Source organism: Jaculus jaculus, chromosome 1 (genome assembly GCF_020740685.1).
Source record: "Jaculus jaculus isolate mJacJac1 chromosome 1, mJacJac1.mat.Y.cur, whole genome shotgun sequence".
NCBI lineage: Eukaryota > Metazoa > Chordata > Mammalia > Rodentia > Dipodidae > Jaculus > Jaculus jaculus.
The window spans coordinates 20,070,966-20,093,582 of NC_059102.1; the positions used below are offsets into that span (position 1 = coordinate 20,070,966).

Below are 22,617 nucleotides of genomic sequence, written 5' to 3' on the forward strand. Positions count from 1 at the left end.
AGGAGTGGTCTATCACAATGGTAGCTGTTAGATTTTGTTTTATTATTATGTAGAAACATTGTCTGGATGCATCATGTGTTGGTACCACCATTCCCCTCCTCCTTGCCCCCATTCCACTTAGGGCCCTTCTCAGTGGGACCATGTGGTTGTACCATAGGAGCTGTGAGAGCCACAGTCAGTCACGGGGGCGGGGGGACAATGTCTCTGGATATTCTGTCCTATCCTGTGGCTCTTACAGTTTTGCAGCCCCTCTTTCACAAATTCCCTGAGCTATGGTGGGTGTGTTACAAGTCTACTTGAGTGTTATGCTCTCAGCAACTTCTGGATTTCTGCCTTGGTATGTTTTGAGTATCTTCAGTGTCTGTCTCCATCACCCTGGTGCAGGTTGTCAGGCTTGCCATGGAAGCAGCACCCTTGCTCATCTTGCCAGTTCCTCTGTGGTTTGACCTGGGCCCTAACTGATGTGCAAGGGGTGGTTCATTTCCTACCAGGGAATCAGATATCTTTTCTTGTCTTATTGATAGATTTTGGTTGTCCTTAGGGTTCTTGCTGCCTTCTGCACAAGTAAAACAGATTCTCCAACAGAGAGTGAGATCAGCATAGGTTAAAGGGGATTAACAATGTTAATTTAGAAAGATTTTGATGGGTATATAGCCTCTCTTTTGGCCACATACTAGTGGAAACTTCTTATTGGAGATCATAATCTTGGTCTCTATAAGATGCTAACTCAGTTCTCCATTCCAGCTATGAGTTCCATTCTACTGAGTGGATCTCTTAGCTAGTCAGAAAGCCATAGGTTACCCTTCTAGGCTAGGTGCCACCATTGCATAGGTGTGTACATCTTGTCAGGCTGGTGGCTTTTGTATAGCAGTGTCCCCTGCTTTCTTATGGCATTGGCCATTTTCCCCCAGCAGCTTACGTTGCACATTCCAGCTCTATACAGGCTAACCATCTGGGAACTGGCTTCCTGCCAGACTCCAGCTCCAGCTCTCGATGTTCTGTATCAGCAGCATGTGATGGCTTCAGCAATAGGGTCTTACCTGCTTGCCTTAGTTGGGTAATCAAGTGCTTTGACGGAGTCTGTCTTGTTTTGGAGACCTTATAGATCTCTCTGGTCAACAGTTCAGTGTGGCTTGCAATAGATTTCTGGTACTGGGAGTTGCAAACCAGAGGAAAATGTTCTATGGTTACGCTTCATCCTGCCCTCTCCAAAGCCCTTCTTACCTGATAATCTCCCCCCCAATACTCCTACTGCTATGAATTTTCCCATGAGGGCTGCCTTAATTGTGCCCCATAAGTTTTGGAACGTTGTGTTTTCATTATCATTCATTTCTAAAAATTTTACAATTTCCTTTTTTATTTCTTCCACTACCCACTCATTATTTAATATCATATTGTTCTGTCTACAGAAGCTGGTATAATTTCTGTTGTTTCTCTTCTGAATTTCTAGCTTTAACACATTGTGGTCCAATATGATGTAGGAAGTTATGCCAATATTCCTGAATTTATGGAGTCATGCTTTATGCCCTAGTGTATGATCTATTTTAGAGAAGGTTCTATGGCTGCTGAGAAGAATATGTGTTCTGTAGAAATGGGGTAGAATGTTCTGTAGATGTCTATTAGGTCTAGTTGAACTATGGTGTTGCCAGGCTCTATTATTTCCTGTTGATTTTCTGCTTAAGTGATCTGTCTATTGGTGATAGTGCAGTATTGAAGTCCCCTACTATGATGGTACTGAGATTTATTTCTGATTTGTTGTTGAGTAGGTTTTGTTTTATAAAATGTGGTGCACTTGTGTTTGGTGTGTATAAATTTATGATTGTGATGTTCTCTTGTTGGATTGTTCCATTGATGAATAAAAAGTGGCCTTCTTTGTCCTTTTTGATTATTTTTGGTTTGAAGTTTATTTTGTCAGATATTAGTAACACCTGCTTGTTTCTTATTTCCCTTTGATTGGAAAATTATTTTTCATCCTTTCACCCTGAAGTGATGTCTATCCTTAGTGGTGAGGTGGGTTTCTTGAAGACAGCAGATATATAGGATGCATTTTTCTAATCCACCCTGTTAACTTGTATCTTTTGATGGTGAGTTAAGATCATTAATATGTAAGGTTATAACTGTGAGGTTTGATTTAATCACTGCCATGTTGGTGGCTTTATGGAGTTTGTGCTTTCTTGGACTTTGTACATTTTTGTGCCTACTGTAGTTGTTTTTTTTTTTTTTTGAATCAAGCCCAACAGACTTACCCCCCCCCCTTTTTATGTGAGAAAGTGAGAGTGAGAGCGATAGCAAGAGAGAGAGAATTGGCATGCCAGGGCCTCCAGATACTACAATAAAACTCCAGATGCATATGCCACCTTGGTGACCTTACACACTTGCATCAACTTTTGGATCTGTCTTACATAGGATCTGGAAAGTCAGACATGGGTCCTTAGGCTTCACAGACAAGCACCTTAACCAATAAGTCATCTCTCCAGTTCCCTGCTCTAGTTTTGGTTGTTGTGTTCTTTCTCTTGAGGCCCTTGAAGGCTGGTTGTTCAACTTTTGTGTGTAGAGTATTGCCTGGAGTGTTTTCTGTATGTTTGACTGCATTCATGTAATCACAGCTTTTATCATGGAAAGTTTTCCTTTCACCATCTATTATAAGGGACACTTTTGCTGGGTACAATAGTTTAGGTTGGAAACTATAGTTTTTTAGACTTTGAAGTACTCCATTCTAAGCCCTTCTGGCTTTCAGGGTTTCCATTGAAAAGTCTGTGGTAATTCTGATGGAATTGCCTTTGTATGTAATGAGTTGTTTCTGTCTTACTGCTTTTAGCACTCACTTTTTGTTTTTGTTGTTTAGAGTTTTAATTGTGATGTGACTTGGTGTGTTTCTTCTTTGGTCTTGACTGTTTGGTGTTCTCTGGGCTTCTTGTATCTGGATCGGCCTCTCTTTTGAGAGGGTGGGAAAGTTTTCATCCATAATTTTGTTGAATGTGTTTACCATGCCCTTGGCCAGAATTTCTTCCTCTTCTGGTATACTCATGATACAGATGTTTGGTTGTTTTAGGGTATCCACCATTCCTTCATATTCTGTTCACATGATCTTTTTGAACTTATCATGGTTTTTGGACTCCTAATCAATTTCTTATGTCTTATCTTCCAGGTCTGAGGTCCTGTCCTCCACATGATTAACTCTGCTAATGAAGGTTTCTAGAGAGGCTTTACAAGCTATTTGAGTTTCGTTTACTCTTGGGTTTTTCTATATTGTACCCATCCCTTTGATGTGTTCCAGTTTCAAGTTGTAGTTTTGTCTTCTTGATGCTTATTGGAATTAATTATTGCATTTAATCATGTCATCATTAAGTTTAATCAACTGGTGATTGAGATCCTGTATTTGTTGAGTCACCTTCAATTCATCTATCTGTCTTTTGATGTCTGGTTTTCCTCAGTTAAGTTAAGCCTAGAGGCTAACATTGTGTGCCATAAGAGATGATTCCATTGCATTTCATTTATGTGATTGTGGCTTTGTTGGCTTGCTTCCAGTACAGCAATTCACTTGGTCAGTTTATTGCACTTATATTTTAGGATTCTATTGAATTAGAACTTTTTATAAAGACAACTCAAATTTTCATTTTTGTTACAACATAAAGTATTTGGCAAATACTAGGTAAATTTTGTAATACATAAGAGAGGAAAATAAAATACAATAGGCTTCACTAAAGTCAGACTGATTTCTTTTTCAAGGTAGGGCCTCACTGTAATTCAGGCTGACTTGGCACTCACTCTGAAGTCCAAGGCTAGCCTTGAACTCATGGAGATCCTTCTATGTAACTATTCTTTCAAACCTTTGTCTTGAGATTCTCAGATGTCTCTTCCTACTTGATATTGTTGTTGAGTCTTAACAGCATTGTACATCTCTTGTAAATCATAAGATGTTGCACATTTAATAATAAACATATATGTTATTAGAAGTATTATCTCAGTTCCTTCACAAGTACATGGTATGTATTATCATTATCGATATTTGAGTATCAAAAAAATATAGCCTCAGAAACTTATTCAGGGTCACATTCAGGTTATTGAGGGTTACAATACATGGTCAAGCACCACGTCTTGTTAGTTTGCCTGCAGAGGTTAGAAAAATGGGATTAGTGAAAATCAGCTAGTTATAAACCATCCAGTTTGTCTAAAAATAATAGGAACACAGTAAAGAAAAAGTTATTCTTTTCCTGTGTTCCATCCTAGCGGAGCAGTGGCAGCATGGTCGGGGGTGAACATAATTCCAGTCAGAAGCTTGGAGCTGGAAGGTTCCATTAGCACTTTTAAGCTCTGTTATTATGTTGGGCAAGTCAAACTCTTTAAATCAGATTGCTTATCCCTGTGAGAGATTACCTACTTGATGGGACATTTGTGGCCATTAAGGCATTATGTAAATGTCAGATATGATTTTAAAGCTAGGTTGATCTTTTGCTTAACCATAGCATTTTTAATTACAAACAAAACACTGTAAAACAACTAAATGTCTCTTCAGTTAACTTTTGTCTTCACTTAATTTTTCAATGAAAATTAATTTCCTTTGAAAATTTCATAAATGCATCTTTCCCCAAATGTCTTAATTAACATGTCCCTTCCATTATTATCCCAGCGTAATTGATACAATTAACAGAATTGTATAGATTGAAGGTGCATATACTATGTGACAATTTGATAGACATTATGAAGTTATTACTATAATCATATTAGTTATTTTCCATCTATGTGTAAAATGTTGTTGCTTTCCCCTCTTTATCTGTCTCTTGTGTGTGTCCTCTCCCTCTCCCTGCATTGGGCTATAGATCAAGCCCATAGCTTTATGCATGCTTGGTTTGTGTTCTACCCCTGAGTCTCACCCCACAAATGGTAATAACTATCATCAACGTGGTGTATGTTACATCGCCAGAACTTATTCATCCTTAATTAAAAATTTGTACTCTTTGAGGGCTGGAGAGATGGCTTAGCGGTTAAACGCTTGCCTGTGAAGCCTAAGGACCCCGGTTCGAGGCTCGGTTCCCCAGGTCCCACGTTAGCCAGATGCACAAGGGGGCGCACGCGTCTGGAGTTCGTTTGCAGAGGCTGGAAGCCCTGGCGCGCCCATTCTCTCTCTCTCCCTCTATCTGTCTTTCTCTGTGTCTGTCGCTCTCAAATAAATAAATAAATAATTGAAAAAAAATTTGTACTCTTTGAGCAACACATCCCTTTTCCTTTACCCATGGGTCCCTGGTAACCACCACTTCACTATTTCTGTTCCCCTATTATCCAGCACATCAACATTATTGTCCAGTGTCCCACCCAGAATTTAAGAACAATTATCTGTGTGAAGGATGTAAACTTGTCATGTAATAGTAGTGTAGGGCTGTGGGTGTGACTTAATGGTAAAACCCTTGCCCAATAGGGCTTGACTGAGCAGAGGATATTTTGCAAGCTACTTGATATAAAAGAATCAACAACACAAATATATAGACTTGATAGCAAGCTGAGCTTCTTGTCGTTTTTCCCACCTGCCTTGTCTACAGATAGGAGTAGAATCATTCTCACTGCAACAGGATATTCACTTAAGATGAGGCATGTTCTGTTCTCAGAATTACCTCAGTAGGTGGTTTTTGTCTGCATGTGGACATGGTATTTATCATAAACGATTAGTTGGGAATGGTAACTTATGTTATCTACATCTAATCTGTAAGTAGATTATATTTCACATCTTATTTTAGTAGTTTACTTCTATTACCCTTTTATATTTAGGTTAATTAAAGAAACTAAGAAGCATCAGGAGCTCATCTTAGACATTTGTTCAGAAAAAGACAATTTAAGAGAAGAGCTGAAGAAAAGAACAGAAACAGAGAAGCAGCATATGAGCACAATTCAACAGGTGAAACACAACTCTCCAAAGACCATACTTAGTGAATAATACATTCCTGAAGAAATACGTATAAGACGTTGTGTAAGTTAATCATTGGGCTGGATGTGATGGCTTACGCCCTTAATCCCAGTACTTGGTCAGCTGAGGTAGGAGGATTGCTATGAGTTTGAGGCCAGCCTGGAGCTACAGAGTGAGTTCATGTCAGCCTGGGCTACAGTGAGATCCTGTCTCAAAAATGACAAAAAAAAAAAATGTTCTACAAGTTAATCGTCATAAATGCAGAAATTTGCTTGATATTTAAAGTGTTCTTTTATGAAGTATGAAATGGGAATCATAGCCTGACATATTTTTTCTTTATTTATTTATTTGAGAGTGACAGACAGAGAGAGAAAGAGGCAGATAGATAGAGAAAATGGGCACACCAGGGCCTCCAGCCACTGCAAACGAACTCCCTTGTGCATCTGGCTTACATGGGTCCTGGGGAATCGAGCCTTGAACTGGGGTCCTTAGGCTTCACAGGCAAATGCTTAACCACTAAGCTATTTCTCCATCCCAGCCTGACATATTTTATGTAAATTCAGTATTTATGATATATGTGGCTGTTATAAAGGGTGAAACATTCTTCTGTGTTCAAAATAAAAGGGATCTGATTTGATAGTCTCACAGACTCTGTTTACCCATTAAGGTAAGATGTAATAAATACCTCATAGTCTATATCTGGCATTGGGGTATTTTCACACTCATAGTGTACTATGGTTCCATACTTGGTCTTTTTTTTTTGGCGGGGGGGGTGGTGGTGGTTCAAGGTAGGGTCTTACTCTAGCTCAGGCTGACCTGGAATTCACTATATAGTCTCAGGGTGGCCTTGAACTCACGGCGATCCTCCTACCTCTGCCTCCCGAATGTTGGCATTAAAGGCCTGCGCTACCACACCCAGCTCATGCCCGATATTTTTGTAAACTGCTGTGAAGGTTGGCTCTCCTACTTTCAGCTGGTTAACTGGCTTCCTCAGTGTATCCTTCTCTTCTGTTTTTTTTTTTTTTTTTTTAAAGAATTCCTCTGTTTCATAGATCAGACAGGGAAATATTTAGGCTTTATAACAAAGTGCTCTTTATTTTTCTGAGCTGCTTTTTCTTCTGTGGACGGGATTTGGTGTGAAGTATCCTTCCCTTAGATGCTCAGTCACTTAGTGACAAGAGTGTTTCCTGAAGAATGTATCATTAGTGATTTCCTCCTTGTGTGAACATTGCAGGGTGGGCTTTAGCTAAGAGCACTCTGACAGTACTGGGTGACACAGTCCTAGAGTGTACACGCAGTCCACCATTGACACCCTAGCTATTACAATCTGGAGTGTACACGCAGTCCACCATTGACGACCATACAAGCATGCACCACCATGCCAGTGCCACCAATGCTTGTATTTCCAGCTCTGGTGAGGCAAAGAAAGGGGCTCCCCCGGGGCTTGCTGGCTAGCCAGTCTAGCCTAATTAGTGAGCTACAGGCCAGTGAGAGATGCTGTCTCAAAAAAAAGGTGAGTGATTCTCCTGAAGAACAACACCTGAAGTTGTCTTCGGCTTTTATGTATAACACGTATGCATATGCGCATGTACGCACACATACACTCAAAAATATAAAACAAAAAATGGCTACTAGAAAATGTAAGGTACACACATGGTTTATGCTTCTATTTGACAATGTTACCCTAGAGAATTTTATTATAAGGGAAAATAGTACATGTGCTATAAGCTAAGGTTAATGTCTTTGTTTTTAATAGTTTTTTAAAGTTAGACTTCACATATTATAAAGTCACGCTTTGCAGCCCAGCCTGGTCTGTAACACATGATCCTCCAGCCTCAGCCTCTCCGAGTGCTAGGATTAAGGTAGGAACACCATGCAGTGTTATGTGTGTTAGAGCTTCCTGATAGATTAATCTCTCAGCACTGTGAAATGGCCTGTGTCTCTCATAACTTTTTTTTACCATCCACGAATCTATTTGTATCCTTATCTCATAATATAACTCAGGCTGGCCTGGAACTTGCTAGATAACCCAGTTTGACCTCAAACCCATAATCCTCCTGTCTCCACCTCCCAGCTCCTGGCTATTTGTGTCCTTGAACCTAAAGTATCTCCTATAAATAGCACATGGTTGGGTTCTATTCTTTATTTTAATCTGTTAGTCACTGATTTTGATATTATTTAATCTGGTTTCCTTATGTTATTGTTGACAGGTTTATATATGGTTACTGTTTTCTAAGTCTTATTCCTTTTTGGATCTAATATTCTTTCTCTGCTTTTCTTTTTTTGCACTAAACAAATATTTTCTAGTGAAATATTTAAGATAAATATATTTGTTGTTGTTGTTTTGTTTTGTATTGTTTTTCAAGGCAGGGTCTCATTCTAGCTCAAGCTGACCTGGAATTCACCATGTAGTCTCAGGGTGGCTTCAAACTCACTGTGATCCTACCTCTGCCTCCCAAGTGCTAGGATTGATTAAAGGCATGCACCACCATACCCAGCTTTTCACTTTATGTTTTGAGGGTTCTTTCTTTCTTTCTTTCTTTCTTTCTTTCTTTCTTTCTTTCTTTCTTTTTTTTTTTGTAGATGCTGTAGAGGTTACCATATGTGTATCTTAATGTTTGATTTCTGTGATTAAAGTATATTCATTACATTTGTATTGTGGCTTGGTGGTCTGTTAGGTAGAACTATAAATATATAACTTGGCAGTAATTTTCTTTACAGTTAGAAGCCAGAATAGAGGAACTTAATAAAGAAGTGAAAGCTTCCAGAGAGAAGCTAGCAGCTCAAGACCTTGCAGCTAAAAACACGATTCAGCAGTTACACAAAGAGATGGCCCAGCGGATGGAGCAGGTATTTCTCACTTCATTAGCAACTTAATATGCTGGATTTTTTTTCTTATTTTATTAAAGTATCTCTGTTGGTCTATCCTGATATCTGCACTATATTAGGAATAGATGATCTGGGCTGGAGAAATGGCTCCGTGGCTGAGGTACTTCTTGCCAAGCCTGACAGCCCAAGGTTTCGTTTATCTAGGACCTACGTAAAGCCAGATGTCCAAGGTGGCACATGCATTTGGAGTTCACTTATAGTGGCAGGAGGCCCTGGTGTGCCCATACTCACTCTTTGCCTATTTGTCTCTCTCTCAAATCAATAAAAACATTTTTTAACAACAATAGATAATTTTATTTATATAAAAGCTGTTGAAATAACCTTAAAGCAGTACATAAATGCAAACTAATTATAAGAAACTATTATTAAGGAAGTATATACAATAAGGAATGGACGTTGTCTTCCAGCTATACTTCTTCCCCTGCTTCTAGTCCCTTGGTGTGTCATCCCTTGTCCCACAGCTAATTATTGACATCATGTAATGCACCTGCCACATGGGCCTATGTGTCCCTATTCTTTGTCCAAATGATTTATAACAATCTAGTTGCAGAGTGCAGCCTATAGGCCAGCTAGGGTTGAGCCTGGTCCTTTCCCAGCCAACACTCAGGCCCGTCATCCAAACAGTGTTCCTCTTTTGTCACTATAACAAAACTATTTTAGGCTAGGTCCCTAAAGGAAAGTTTATTAATCTTATAGTTCATGAGGTCCAAGAACAGGGCAGCCTGGACAAAATGTCCTCTCTGGTGACTCTAGAGGGCCTCAGTTTGCCTTTCTTTCTGAGTTTCTGCCTAGACTTCCTACTGATGAAACAACTGGAAGGGTGAGGATGACAGAATGTGTTCATATGGCCCATGGCCCTCTTCCTGGGAGACAGAAAGTGGAGGAGCAAAGGGAAAATAGCCACCAGCTGTGGTGGTTTGATTCAGGTGTCCCCCATAAACCTAGGTGTTCTGAATGCTAGGTTCCCAGCCGATGGCAAATGGAAATTAAAGCCTCCTGGAGGCAGTGTACTGTCAGGAGTGGGCTTATGGATTTTATAGCCAGTTTCCCCTTGCCAGTGTTTGGCACACTGTCCTGTTGCTATTGTCCACCTGATGTTGGTCAGGGGCTGATGTTCATCCTCTGTTCATGCCATCATTTTCCCCTGTCATCATGGAGCTTCCCCCTTGAGTCTATAAGCCACAAGCTGCTCTTGGTTGGTTGATTTCTACCAGCAATGTGAACCTGACTGCAATACCACAGCAGCCAACATAAAGGAATAGAAAGGTGTAAAGAAAAAATACAAGTGCAGTATTGCTTTTCTATAGTTTTGTAATATTCATATTATCCCAATTTTATGCCATAAGTTCTAAGATTGCTATACACCCCTCTCCCAAAAACTACATTAGTAATTTTATAGGAAAATATTACTCATTTTAATGTATTTTTTAAAATATTTTTATTTATTTGGGAGAGAAAGAGGCAAATAGAAAGAGAATGGCTGTGCCAGGGCCTCTGACCACTGCAAACAAACTCCAGACACATGTGTCACGTTGTGCATCTGGCTTACGTGGGTACTGGAGAATTGAACCTGGGTCCTTGGGCTTTGCAGGCTTGCGCCTTAATTACTAAGCCATCTCTCCTGCCCCATTTTAATATGCTTTTATTGGAAAAAGACTTATTAATGCTGGTGATATTTTTTCGAAGGCCAATAAGAAATGTGAAGAGGCACGCCAGGAAAAAGAAGCGATGGTAATGAAGTATGTAAGAGGTGAGAAGGAATCTTTAGACCTTCGAAAGGAAAAAGAGATACTTGAGAGGAAACTTAGAGATGCAAATAAGGAATTTGAGAAAAGCACTAACAAAATTAAGCAGCTTTCTCAGGAGAAAGGACGATTGCAGCAACTGTATGAAACAAAGGTATAACTTGTGCCATTGTGCCTTATTTAAAGTTCATTCTCTTTTCTTTCCCCTAATCAAATGATAACATGATTTAAGCACTCAAAATGAAAGTTCTTTTTTATTACTTTGATTCTTAAAAGCATGACTGTTTGAGGTATCTTATTACCTGCTGGCAGAAAGGTTTGCTGGTAAAAAAAAAAAAAAAAAATGAAGTATTGGCACATTTGTTAATGGGTAACAATATCTTGTTAAATCATTTTAAAACTTTCTTTTAAGATCTCCATATTGGAAAAAAATAATTTGTACTTCAAGGAAAGGCTGCATTTTGGTAAAGTGTGCATGTAGTATCAATTATAACTAGTTTTAGAGTTGATAATACAATTTGCCAGAAACTTAATGCTTCATTTATTTACAGTGCTAGGGGTTGAATTCAGGACCTCACAAATGCTAGGCAAGTTCTGTATTACTGAACTCTGTCCGGCCTGATCAGAATCTCAATGCAATGCATAGACAAGAATTTATATTTTTCTTACAGGAAAGCATTCTCAGATGCTATTTTAAAGACACAAGAGAGTTGTAGCAATTCAGAACTCCACTGCTAACTTAGTTCAGAAACCCCCTGTGTCCTTAGAGGCACCAGCAAACCACTTGTTCATGTTTACCTCACTGCCACTGCTGCCACTTTGGAGAATCAGAAATGTGTGTGTGTGTCCTTACCTCACATCACGTGGCTGTACCATGTGACTCTCATCCTCAGGTCTATCAATTTGATTAGGGCTTTTATTGTCCTCTCCATTTCTACCTTACACGAGTTTTGTGGCCATAGTGTACCAGTCCTTGAATGATAGTGTCATTGTATTGATTACTTTGAGGGGATAAAAGACAAACAGGTGCTTATGTAAAAAAAATATGACTTACTGATATTCTTTTAGGAAGGTGAAACTACTAGACTCACCAGAGAAATAGACAAATTAAAGGAGGATATCAGCTCTCACATAATTAAAGTCAAGTGGGCACAGAACAAACTAAAGGCTGAGATGGACTCACACAAGGTGAGCACGGTGACGCGGTGGGGTGAGGACGCGAGCGGGAGGCACTTACAGGAGCAGTTCAGCAAAAGGCATGTCGCTGCTCCTAGCGACGCCCGCGTGCTGAGTGACTCTGCAAAATAAATGTTCTTGCATGGTTAGCATGTTAAGTTTGTCCATTCATAGTTTGCAACACCTGAATTTGCCATGTTCCTTAAGTGCTTTTTCTGGTGTACAAAAGTTTAGGGGAGGAGAAATGTATTGGTCATATAAATTATTAAAAATGGACTGAAATATATAAAGTATAAATTATCAATGATACTTAGATTCTTATTAAGATAAGCAGATGCTTATTTAAATATGAATATAGTACAAATAGGTTCTCTTGACTTTATTTTTTTTATTAATTAGTTTTGTATTCAGCAAATACAGGCAGTTTGGTACCATTATTAGGCTCATCCGTGACCTACCCCCTCCCCATTAGCCCCTCCTTGTTGAGGTATATGGGTTGTGCATTGTGGAGTGAGCCCACAGTTATGGGTAAGATGAATGTCTCTGCATATCATGACCCAACATGTGGCTCTGACATTCTTTCCGCCCCCTCTTCTGCAAAATTTCCCTGAGCCATGTTGGGTTCAGTTTTGGTCTGCTTCTGTGATGAGGTGTTGGGGGCCTCTGGGGCTCTGGCTCTCTGATTTGGTAGGAGTTGATTTTTCTCTGTGTTGGTCTCCTACCCCCTTGTGCTGGTATCTGGTTCATCAGGAAAACAGCATCCTTGCTTGTTTTGCCAATTTTTCTTAGTTTCAGCCGGGGCCCTTTAGAGGTATGATGGGGTGGCTCTCTTCTTAGGATCTACATCTATCTTTCTTTCCCCAGGATTTGCAGCTGCTAGGCAGTCACCATCTTGGCCGGAAGGCTCTCTTGACTTTTTATAAATGTAACTCCATTGATACTGTGCTATCAAATATTTTTTAATGTTCTTTTTTTGTGGGATTAAAGGATTATACCCAGGTACTCAATGCATGCTAAGCAAACAACCCTACTACTAAGCTCCCTTAAATATAACTTTAATAAAAAATTAATGTAAAGTAATTATAAAGTCTGTTAACTAATGCCATAATTTCATACAGAGCTGATAGTAGAGGAAATGGAAATCTGCAGTTGGTGAAATGGAGAAAGAAAGATATGAAGTATGGCTTAAGCAGAAAGTTAAGGAAATATGTCAAGTTCCAAGTGCTTAAAATAGGCTTATTGCCTCAAATGATAATCCTGAACTACCTCATTAAGCAATTCCAAATCAATAGAACTGTTAATAGAACTGTTGGCCATTTGTATATAAGCATGATAGCAACATAGGTAGAATAGCAAATGTTGACAGTGGCCAAAGGTAGGCTAGGGGACTAGTCTCTTGTTATCAAGTCTGAAGCTAACTGCTCAGGAGCCATGGGTGTGTGAGAAAACTGCCCCCACAGATAGAGAACCACAGAAAAGGGCAGGCCAGTAGTCCCCAGAGCCCAGCAGGGCAGAACCATTCAAAATTTTCCTGTTAGTCTGGATTATACAAGAATCAAATTCCAAATCTTTAAGGACAGTCATTTCTAACTAGCAGAGTTGTTTTATGATCTTGACATAATATTTGGCCTAATACCTAATGGCCATGGCACTTTGCTTATCTGCATCTATAGTCTGAAGGAAAGGGATCCAGAAACCTGGTAGAACACTTGCATTAAGAGTGGCAGATGCAGACCTGTGAGTCCTTGTGTTTAAAGATTGGTGGTAAGAAACTTCATGGCAACTTTGACGGATGAAACCAGGCACCTAAGTGAGTTAAAGACGCATTCTGAGGCAGATGTGTGTCAGGTTACTTGGTGTGGACTAGTGAACCAGGCTGCAGGGTAAGGAAAGGAACTGAAAGCAAGCCCAGCAGTCTCCCTGAATTGAGGAGCAAGAGTCCCAGCATGGGGAAGAGTAGGGCCAGAGAATAATAAGCTCACTCAGGCTTCCCACCAGCCAAAGAAAGACCTCTTAATATGGGGAGCGGGACATCAACTGTCCTCAGCAGCATATTGCTTTAGTGCGGAAACCAGTCAGCCTTAGACTAAAGACTGTTAAGGACCATGTTACACACCTTTACAAAGCAAGCTTATTTCAAGTAAGGTAAATATTTTTAAAATTCCAAAAACTATTCAAGTGAATAGCGAAACTTCACACAAAATTCACTGCATTTGACATCTAATGAAAAATTATCACCACACAAGAAGCAGGAAGATATATTCCACAGAAAGAAGAAAGGCATCCATAGGAACAGATCAGAAATGAATAGCAGACAAGGCTGGTAAAATGGAGATTGTAAATGCACTCACGTTAACAGAGATAAACAAAAATTGAGTCCAGTAAGGGACGTGGGAGAAATACAAAAAGGTCATATTGAAACCATGTCTGAGATGAACACTGCATTGCTTAGAAGTAATGGAAGATTAAATACTGCAGAAGACAGCATCAGTTTGAAAACAGCAGTGGAAAGCGATGCGAGTGCTTCCCAGCTTTGTACCTTGTACCCAGCATGCCGGATCCATAGATTCAACTGCCTACTTTAGAGCTGACATCCTGAGTAACTTACAGGCATCTTAAACTTATATGCCTAAAGTGAACTAATAATGTGTCCCTTTCCTCCTTTGGTTCCCTAACTAGTAAATGACCGCCCACTCTTTAGTGGTTTGGGCCCTAAACCTTAGATTTATCTTTGATTCTCTCAGTCATCAATCCAGCCTTTAAACTCCCATCTTTTTCCATCACCTTAATGAAATGGCCCCCGACTACTATGTCTAAGCTCTCAACACCTCCTCCCTAACTTCCTCATGTCCTTTATTTTTACTCCTTATCACTTGTCCCAGTATAGTAAACATGCCTTTTACTGATGTATTTTATTTATTGTTAACTCCACCATTAGACTATAAGCTTCATGAAGGTAGAAACTGTTTCTTTGCACAGCTGTTTCCCTTCAGCGTAGCATAGCATCTGTAAGTGTATTTAACAGTGAGGGAACAGCTGGGCATGGTGGTGCACACCTTTAATCCCAGCACTCGGGTGGCAGGGGTAGGAGGATCCCTGAGTTGGAGGCCAGCCTGAGACTACAGAGTGAGTTCCAGGTCAGCCCAGGCTAGAATGAGACCTACCTCAAACAAAAAGCCAACAACAGTGAGTAAACAGATAAAATACAGTCTATTCCTTAACCCTAAATACATTCAATGTGATTCTTATTTTTCATTTATTCAATTTTTTAAAAAATTTTTTTTAAAAATCTACTTGGCATATAAGAATCTCTCAACTACTGAGTTTAAAAAAATTGTTCATTTATTTAGTGACGTATGTGTGTGTGTGTGTATGTGTGCGCATGCATGCAGGGTCTCTTGCCACTGCACATGAACTCTGGATGTATGAGCCACTTTGTATTTTGCTTTATGTGGGTGTTGGGAATTGAACTCTGGCCAGCATGCTTTGCAAGCAAGTGCCTTTAACCACTGAGCCATTTCTCCAGCCCAAATTTAAACGTTTTAAGAGATAAAAGGAAAACTCTTCTAAGTAGTGGAGCAAAGGAGAGGAAGTATTTGGTGTTTGGGAAAACCAACCCAATGAGAGCGAAGGGTTTGTAGCGGGTATTCCTTCATTAATTCAACAAGTGTATTTGCTACTTGTTGCTGTGGCAGAATACCTGACAAAATGCACCTCAATGAAGGGCAGGATTATTTTGGATCACCGGTTTCATCGTAGGGAAGGAATACGATGGGAATGTGAGGGGGCTGGCAGTCAGAGAGAAATGAACGCTAATGCTCAGCTCACTTTCTTCTGTTTATTCATTCTGAGACCCTGGCTCGTGGGACGGCATCACTGTCATTCACAGTGGATCTTCCTCCTCATTCATGTAAACCATCTGAACACACCCTCACAGACACACTCAGAAATGTGCTTCACAGGTGATTCCAAGTCCTTTCAAGTTAGCAGTGAAGATGGATCAGCCAGGTTTTCAGACATGTGACAAGTTAGAAGCTAGTTGTCCAGAAAGTAGGTACTCCACTGTGGAAACATGGAAGCCCCAGTAATGTCTGTTGTTAGACTCTGGGGGTTGCATGTAGCTGCATCTGTGTCTTCTGAAAAGAAAGGACTAGAAATCAACCTATCAACTCTCACTTGAAATTCATGCCCCTGTATTAATGCTCCAAAGGCGAGTTAAAGGGAAAGGGAGCATCTTTGGGGCGAGAGAGAAGAATACCGCCTTTCAGCGGAGACAGGAAGGCTGCTTAGCTCAGGACTGTCAGGTAAAGAACAAGAGTGAGAAAACGATTATTGGATTATTGTGAGGGTGATCCCTGAAAATCCTTCAGAATTACCATTTTAGGAGAGTGGTTAGAAACAAACCAAATTCTAGCATCTGTCAGTCAGAAGGCAGATTCAGCTGGGTGTGGTGGCGCACGCATTTAAGCCTTTAATCCCAGCACTCAGGAGACAGAGGTAGGAGGATCATGGTGAGTTTGAGGCCATCCTGAGGCTACTTAGTGAATTCCAGATCAGCCTGGGCTAAAGCAAGACCATACCTTGGAACCCCCTTTCCCCTCCCTCGCTCCCCGCCAAAGAAAAGAGCAGATTCAGATAGATAACCAGCCATAAACCAACAAATTATGTCATGTGGGCGTGCAAAAGAATTAACACTTATTTACTGTGTAGCAGTTGACTATGCAGAGCCCTTTAAGTCTGTAGGAACACGCAGTGTTACTGCTAGACTAGTGGCTGACCCCTTCTGTAGTATCAGAACAACACTGCCTGCTGTGTCATCAGTTCTCCCATTCTTCCTATCTGTGTCTTATTTTGTCTCTGTTATGTTGTCAATGCAGGAAACCAAAGATAAACTCAAAGAAACAGCAACAAAGTTAACCCAAGCAAAGGAAGAAGCAGACCAGATAAGACAGAACTGTCAGGACATGATCAAAACCTACCAGGTTCGCTTCCTTTGCCTTTCCATGTGCTCATGACCCAGTGCTAAGTCTCCGTACTCTTTCCATTTGCTGACTTTGAAATGTAGAACAATCTGGTTAAGCAAAAGCCAACTGTTTCCTGTGTTAAAGTACCGGAACTCAAATGTATCTTAATAGAGAACTTTCCAGACCAAATAAAGTTGCTAGACGATATCAGAAGAATGAAGCCTGAAGAGCACTGCATGGGTCTTCTGTATTAAATAATATCCCTTCAGTGTACTCTGTTTCTGCAAAATTCACGTTGGATGTTTTCTTCAATTTTAGATACATAAGCTATTTCTTTCACAATTAGTAATTTCAAAGCTTTGTTCAGTTTTCAGAGTATAAAACTTCAACATCTTGTATTACTTTCCATTTTCTTTCCATCAGGAATCAGAAGAAATTAAGTCAAATGAGCTTGATGCAAAGCTTAGAGTCACTAAAGGAGAACTTGAAAAACAAATGCAAGAAAAATCTGACCAGCTAGAAGTGAGTGGTTCTGTCTTTGGTATTGCATAGTAAATACACACTAGCCTAGATGGTGTGATGAATGCAGGAAGAGAAAGAGGACTTGTTGCCATCTGTGTTTAAGGTCCTTTGGGAGAGGGAGTAGGCACCAAATCTTAGATTATGCTTAGTGCATTGTGATGTGTGTGTGTTTGTGTGTGTGTGTGTGTGTGTTGTGCATGAATGCATGTATGTTTGTATGTGGTGGGCACACGTGTGTGAAGGCCAGAGGTCAACATCAGGTATCTTCCTCTCTCACTATCCACATTATTTTTTTGTGTTTTTATTTTTATTTATTACAGACAAGGAGAAAAAGAGCAAGAAAGAAAGGGGGCAGAGAGAATGGCTGTGCCAGGGCCTCTAGCCACTGCAGACAAACTCCAGACACATGCACTGCCTTGTGCATGTGGCTTAGGTGGGACCTGGAGAATCACACCTGGGTCCTTAGGCTGCACAGGCACTCCACTGTTAAGTCATCTCTCCAGCCCTGTCTCCAGTATTTTTTGAGACAGCCTTTCACTGAAATTGTAGGTTACCAATTCAGCTAGCCAGCAAGATAAACTAGCCAGCAGGCCTGGGCATCCCCCCGTCTCCACGTCCCCAGTGCTGGGATTACAGGCGCATGCCACCGCACCTAGCAATTTTACCTGCATGCCGGGAATCCAGACTCAGAATCTCATGCTTGTGCAGTGAGCACGTTACCAACGGGGCATCTCCCCACCCCCACTTATGTTTGTTTTAAACAGATGCATCATGCCAAAATAAAGGAACTGGAAGATCTGAAGAGGACGTTTAAGGAAGGGATGGATGAGCTGCGGACACTGAGAACAAAGGTGATCAAATCTTACCAATCTATGGAAAGAGTAAATATCGTTAATGTAGAATTTACTCTTGATTTTTAAAGTGGTGGGGAAAGGATATTTAGAAAATTTTCAGATTAAAAGTAGACTATCACAGTAGAATAACAGCATTCCTTAGTAACAAAGCTGACTTGTTGAAATGAATGTTGCCACGTTAGTATCTTTGAAGTGCTTCTGAACATTCCTATTTCTTTGTACACTTAATTTATCCTTGGGCTTTTGAACTAAAAACATCTTTTCACCAAATCAATTGGAAGGCTCCGAGGCCCTTAAAACTGTGTCAGAAAGCAATAAGGCATTCTCTACATTATTCCTGATGTATTTAATACTTTACATGCATTTTGTATTCTAAATCTTAGAAAATCCTTCCCCATGTTTATAGTCTGTCAGTGTAATTTCCCTTTTAATATTGATATATATTATCTATATGTCATTTACTTGGAAATAGAGTTTTAAGTAACCACCTTGAAGTTGAGATCACCTAAAAATATGAAAGTGCTTTTTGTATATGCCATTTCTTCATGTCAGTTTTCTTAAGGCGGGTAGGGAAGATGGAGTTCAGTAAAAGCAAAGTGGTGATATGCTGCCACTGTGAGACTGACGTCCAGGATTTAACACAGTGTTTTCCTCACACTGATGCTGCCCTAGGGTTCATCTTGGCTTACTTGCAGGAATGCCATCTGTAATAGCTTCAAAGGAGCAATCAAAAACCTGTAGCTTAACCTGGTTATGATCATCTCATAGGCAAAATGTCTAGAAGATGAGCGATTAAGAACAGAAGACGAATTATCAAAGTACAAGGAAATCATTAATCGTCAAAAAGCCGAAATTCAGAATCTGTTGGATGAAGTGAAGAGCGCAGCCCGGCTGCAGGAGCAGCTTCAGAGGTGGGAGCCAGGCAGCTTGGTGCGCCGCAGGCTTTTCTTTTTAAACTTCATTTATTTATTATTTGAGACAGCGAGAGAGGGAAAGAGGCAGACAGAGAGAGAGAGAATGGGCGCGCCAGGGCCTTCAGCCACTGCAAACGAACTCCAGACACGTGCACCCCCTTGTGCATCTGGCTTACTTGGGTCCTGGGGAATCGAACCAAGGTTCTTATTAGGCTTTGCAGGCAAGCGCCTTAACCGCTAAGCCATCTATCCAGCCCCACACCGCAGGCTTTTCTATTCTGCCGCTGGGGCTGCAGTTACTGCACGACACCAGAACACTTGGAATTTGATTTGCAAATTTTAAAATTTCTTTCTTCATTGAAAGGTTTTAGATTATCTTTGAGCTCTTATCATTACTTCTAAAAAATCAAAGTTTCTATTCCCTAAACATTGAAGGTATCAATTTTTAAGACAGGATGAAGTTCTTTAGTTCCTTTACTGATTCTTTAGCTTTCAAATGATAACTTGGATTCTGGGTAACTTTCTTCTGCAAGGTAAATGTGGGTCCGGATCTAGTTCTCCATATTCCGCATATGTAATTTGAGGTCCAGAGCTGGCATTCATATGACTTCCCATGAAACCATTTAACTGAACTTCATGACGTTTGTGGCATGACCAGGATTCAGGTTGAATTCAGGCAGTGTCTGTCTGTGCATCACACATACGTAAGCAGCCAAGTGCTGCTAAAGAACTCGGGGTCAGCATCGAGACTGGGGTTGTTGGAGATTCCCGTCTGCCCACCTCAGCTTGGTGTGTGGGGATACCTGCAGTTCTGGCACGTGTCCCGCCAGAGCCTTCTACCCATTGTCGCGCCACTTTTCCCTCCCGTGCAGTTTACCATTATTTATTCCTGGCAAGGGATTAATTACAGGAAAGAAAATGGGAGTTGTTCGTGACTATGCTTTCCACTCCTTGCGCTCCATCTTTTTTTTTTTTTGAGGTAGGGTCTCACTCTAGCCCAGGCTGACCTGGAATTCACTATGCAGTCTCAGGCTGGCCTCAAACTCACAGTGATCCTCCTACCTCTGCCTCCCGAGTGCTGGGATTAAAGGCGTGCGCCACCACGCCTGGCTTTGCTCCCCATCTTTGAACTGTCTTATCTCACCGCCCTTTCCTTTGCTTCTGTTCTCATGGGAGGAGTGTCCCTCTCCTGCCAATTTGCTGATGTCTGCCCCTGCTGTGCATCATGTGCTCTTTTACCTTCTCGAGGTCTCTCTTGATGCCTCCTTCCTTATTCTCTTTTACATTTAAATATGAATACACAGTGCATTCAACTGTTTGACTAGGATCAAATGTAAACATGAGTGTATTTTTTTAAAAATACCAAAATTTATGACCTTCCTCCATCAGCTTTTCTTTCTTTCCAGAATTTTGCATACTCATTCTCTACTTACTCACTTCCTGTATTCTGCTTATCTCCACATCACTGTAACTTTTACCTCAGCATTTTATTAAAAATGAATGACAACTTTGGTAAGATAGATGCAGCTTAGATATAGCCTTTTGTGAACTTCTGGTGTCTTCTATACCACTGGAGTCATCTTTCTTGGTGTGGCTGTTTTCCTTTGGTTTCATTTACATGATATTTTCCTGGGTTCTCCTACTTTCTTGTCACTACTTTTTTGATGTCCTTATGGGTCTTCCTTTTCTGTCAGAAATCCTTCTGTTGCAGTTTTTAAATTTTTTTTGTTCATTTTTATTTTATTTATTTATTTGAAAGTGACAGACAGAGAAAGAGGCAGAGAGACTGAGAGAGAGAGAGAGAGAATGGGCGCGCCAGGGCCTCCAGCCATTGCAAATGAACTCCAGATATGTGCGCCCCCTTATGCATCTGGCTAATGTGGGTCCTGGGGAATCAAGCCTCGAACCGGGGTCCTTAGGCTTCACAGGCAAGTGCTTAACCACTAAGCCATCTCTCCAGCCCTGTTGCAGTTTTATTACACCATTGAGTGATTTCAGTCATTCTTCTACTGTATTGAAGGGCCTTTGACTCATTATCTTCAGTCTTCTGCATAGCTTTATGTACCTAAGTATGAAAAACACCTCAAGTGTTGATATGTCCAAAGCTGATTCCTTTCTCATGCTCTCAAGTACAGTTCTCGCACGTGCCTGGGATGGATGCTGAGCTTGGATCCATATGGCTGTCCAGCCCAAGAATCTGCAGGCCATCTTTGACTCTTCCTTCCCTCCCTTCATACACCCAACCAGTCTCTTTAAGCCCATTTACCTTTAAAAAATTTTTAAATTTATTTTAGAGAAAGAGAGGGAGAGAGAGAGTTGACATGCCAGGGCCTCAGCCACTGCAGTATGTTAATGGGCTTATGCAACCTTGCGCACCTTTGTTCATCTGGCTTATGTGGGATCTGGAGAGTCCACCATGGGTCCTTAGGCTTTGCAGACAAGTGCCTTAACTGCTAAGCTATCTTTTCCAGCTCTACATTTTTTTTTGCGGGGGGGGGGCAAGCCTAATAGACTGTCCTCCTCTTTTAATGAGAAAGGGAGGGGGGCAGGAATTGGCATGCCAGGGCCTCTAGCCATTGTAATCACACTCTGGATACACATGCCACCTAGTGCACGTAGGTGACCTTGCGTGCACCACCTTGTGTCCCTGGCTTACATGGGCTCTGGAACGTGGGTTCTCAGGCTTTGCAGGCAAGCACGCTTTAACCACTAAGCCATCTCTCCAGCCCAGTTCATTTACTTTTTATCTCTCCACTGCTATTACCATAGTTAGTATAAGCCACTGTCCGTTCTCATCTGGAAAGCTACTATAGCTAATAAACTTTTTGTTCTTGTATATTTCAAGCCATTTCTTACATTCTCATTAACATTGAGTTGTTTTGTTTTGTTGGGGGGAAGGATTTTTCTGTTTGTTGAAATACTGGTCATTGAACTTAGGGCCTTGTGTTTGCTAGGCAAGCAATCTACCACTCTACCATAGCTGGCAAACTATATCCACCGCTTATGTCTGGTTTCCTGTTGATTCAGATTGCAAAGCTCTGATGTCTTAGCATGGCTTTTACCATGAATGACCTAGCCCTTGCTTTTGCATGTCCTTCCTTCCTATGCTCTTACCTTGCAGATAAAATCAGTTAACTAGTGTTTACATACTGTGCCAAGCTTTATGTGCTGGGTGCTAGGAATAAGACACAGTCCTTATCCTCATCAGCAGTGGACAACAGGAAGTCTCCTCTCATTCCTTCCCAAGCCCTGTCACAGTCTCCTTTTCTACTTAGAACCTGTTTTGTTCTACACAAGCCCCAGCCTTTCCTTAGGCCAGGGATTGACAAACTATGGCCCATAAGCCAAACTGAGTCCGTTGCCTCTTTCTGCAAGTGAAGAGTGCTTGGGAACACAGCCACATCGATTCGTTGGTGCTTTGACTGTGGTTGCTTTCACACTGCAGTGGCAAAGTGGAACTGTTGTAAAAAAAAAATCCATATGGCCCAGAAACCTAGCTTCTGCGGGAGAAGCTGTGACAGTGTGCTCATTTGAGCATCACTCATACAAGTTTGGGCAACCTGTTCTGGGTTTTCATCACCAAAGATGTTTATCACACTTGTATTCCTTGATTACAAGCTCTGTGAAAGCAGGGGCCCTGTTAACCTTGCTCAT

At 40.8% G+C, this 22,617-nt stretch overlaps 1 protein-coding gene across 3 annotated transcripts in view; it reads left to right on the plus strand.

The window, feature by feature from the left end:
• The window catches only part of Ccdc186 (coiled-coil domain containing 186), a 45,800-nt gene that overhangs the window by 14,954 nt on the left and 8,229 nt on the right, over positions 1 to 22,617 (plus strand). For all 3 annotated transcript variants that reach the window (XM_045138801.1, XM_045138810.1, XM_045138807.1), the window contains 8 exons: positions 5,764 to 5,890; positions 8,621 to 8,749; positions 10,475 to 10,687; positions 11,602 to 11,721; positions 16,587 to 16,691; positions 17,097 to 17,195; positions 17,960 to 18,046; positions 18,818 to 18,960. In XM_045138801.1, the coding sequence (XP_044994736.1) occupies positions 5,764 to 5,890; positions 8,621 to 8,749; positions 10,475 to 10,687; positions 11,602 to 11,721; positions 16,587 to 16,691; positions 17,097 to 17,195; positions 17,960 to 18,046; positions 18,818 to 18,960 (1,023 nt within the window). The remainder of the gene's footprint in view (positions 1 to 5,763; positions 5,891 to 8,620; positions 8,750 to 10,474; positions 10,688 to 11,601; positions 11,722 to 16,586; positions 16,692 to 17,096; positions 17,196 to 17,959; positions 18,047 to 18,817; positions 18,961 to 22,617) is intronic.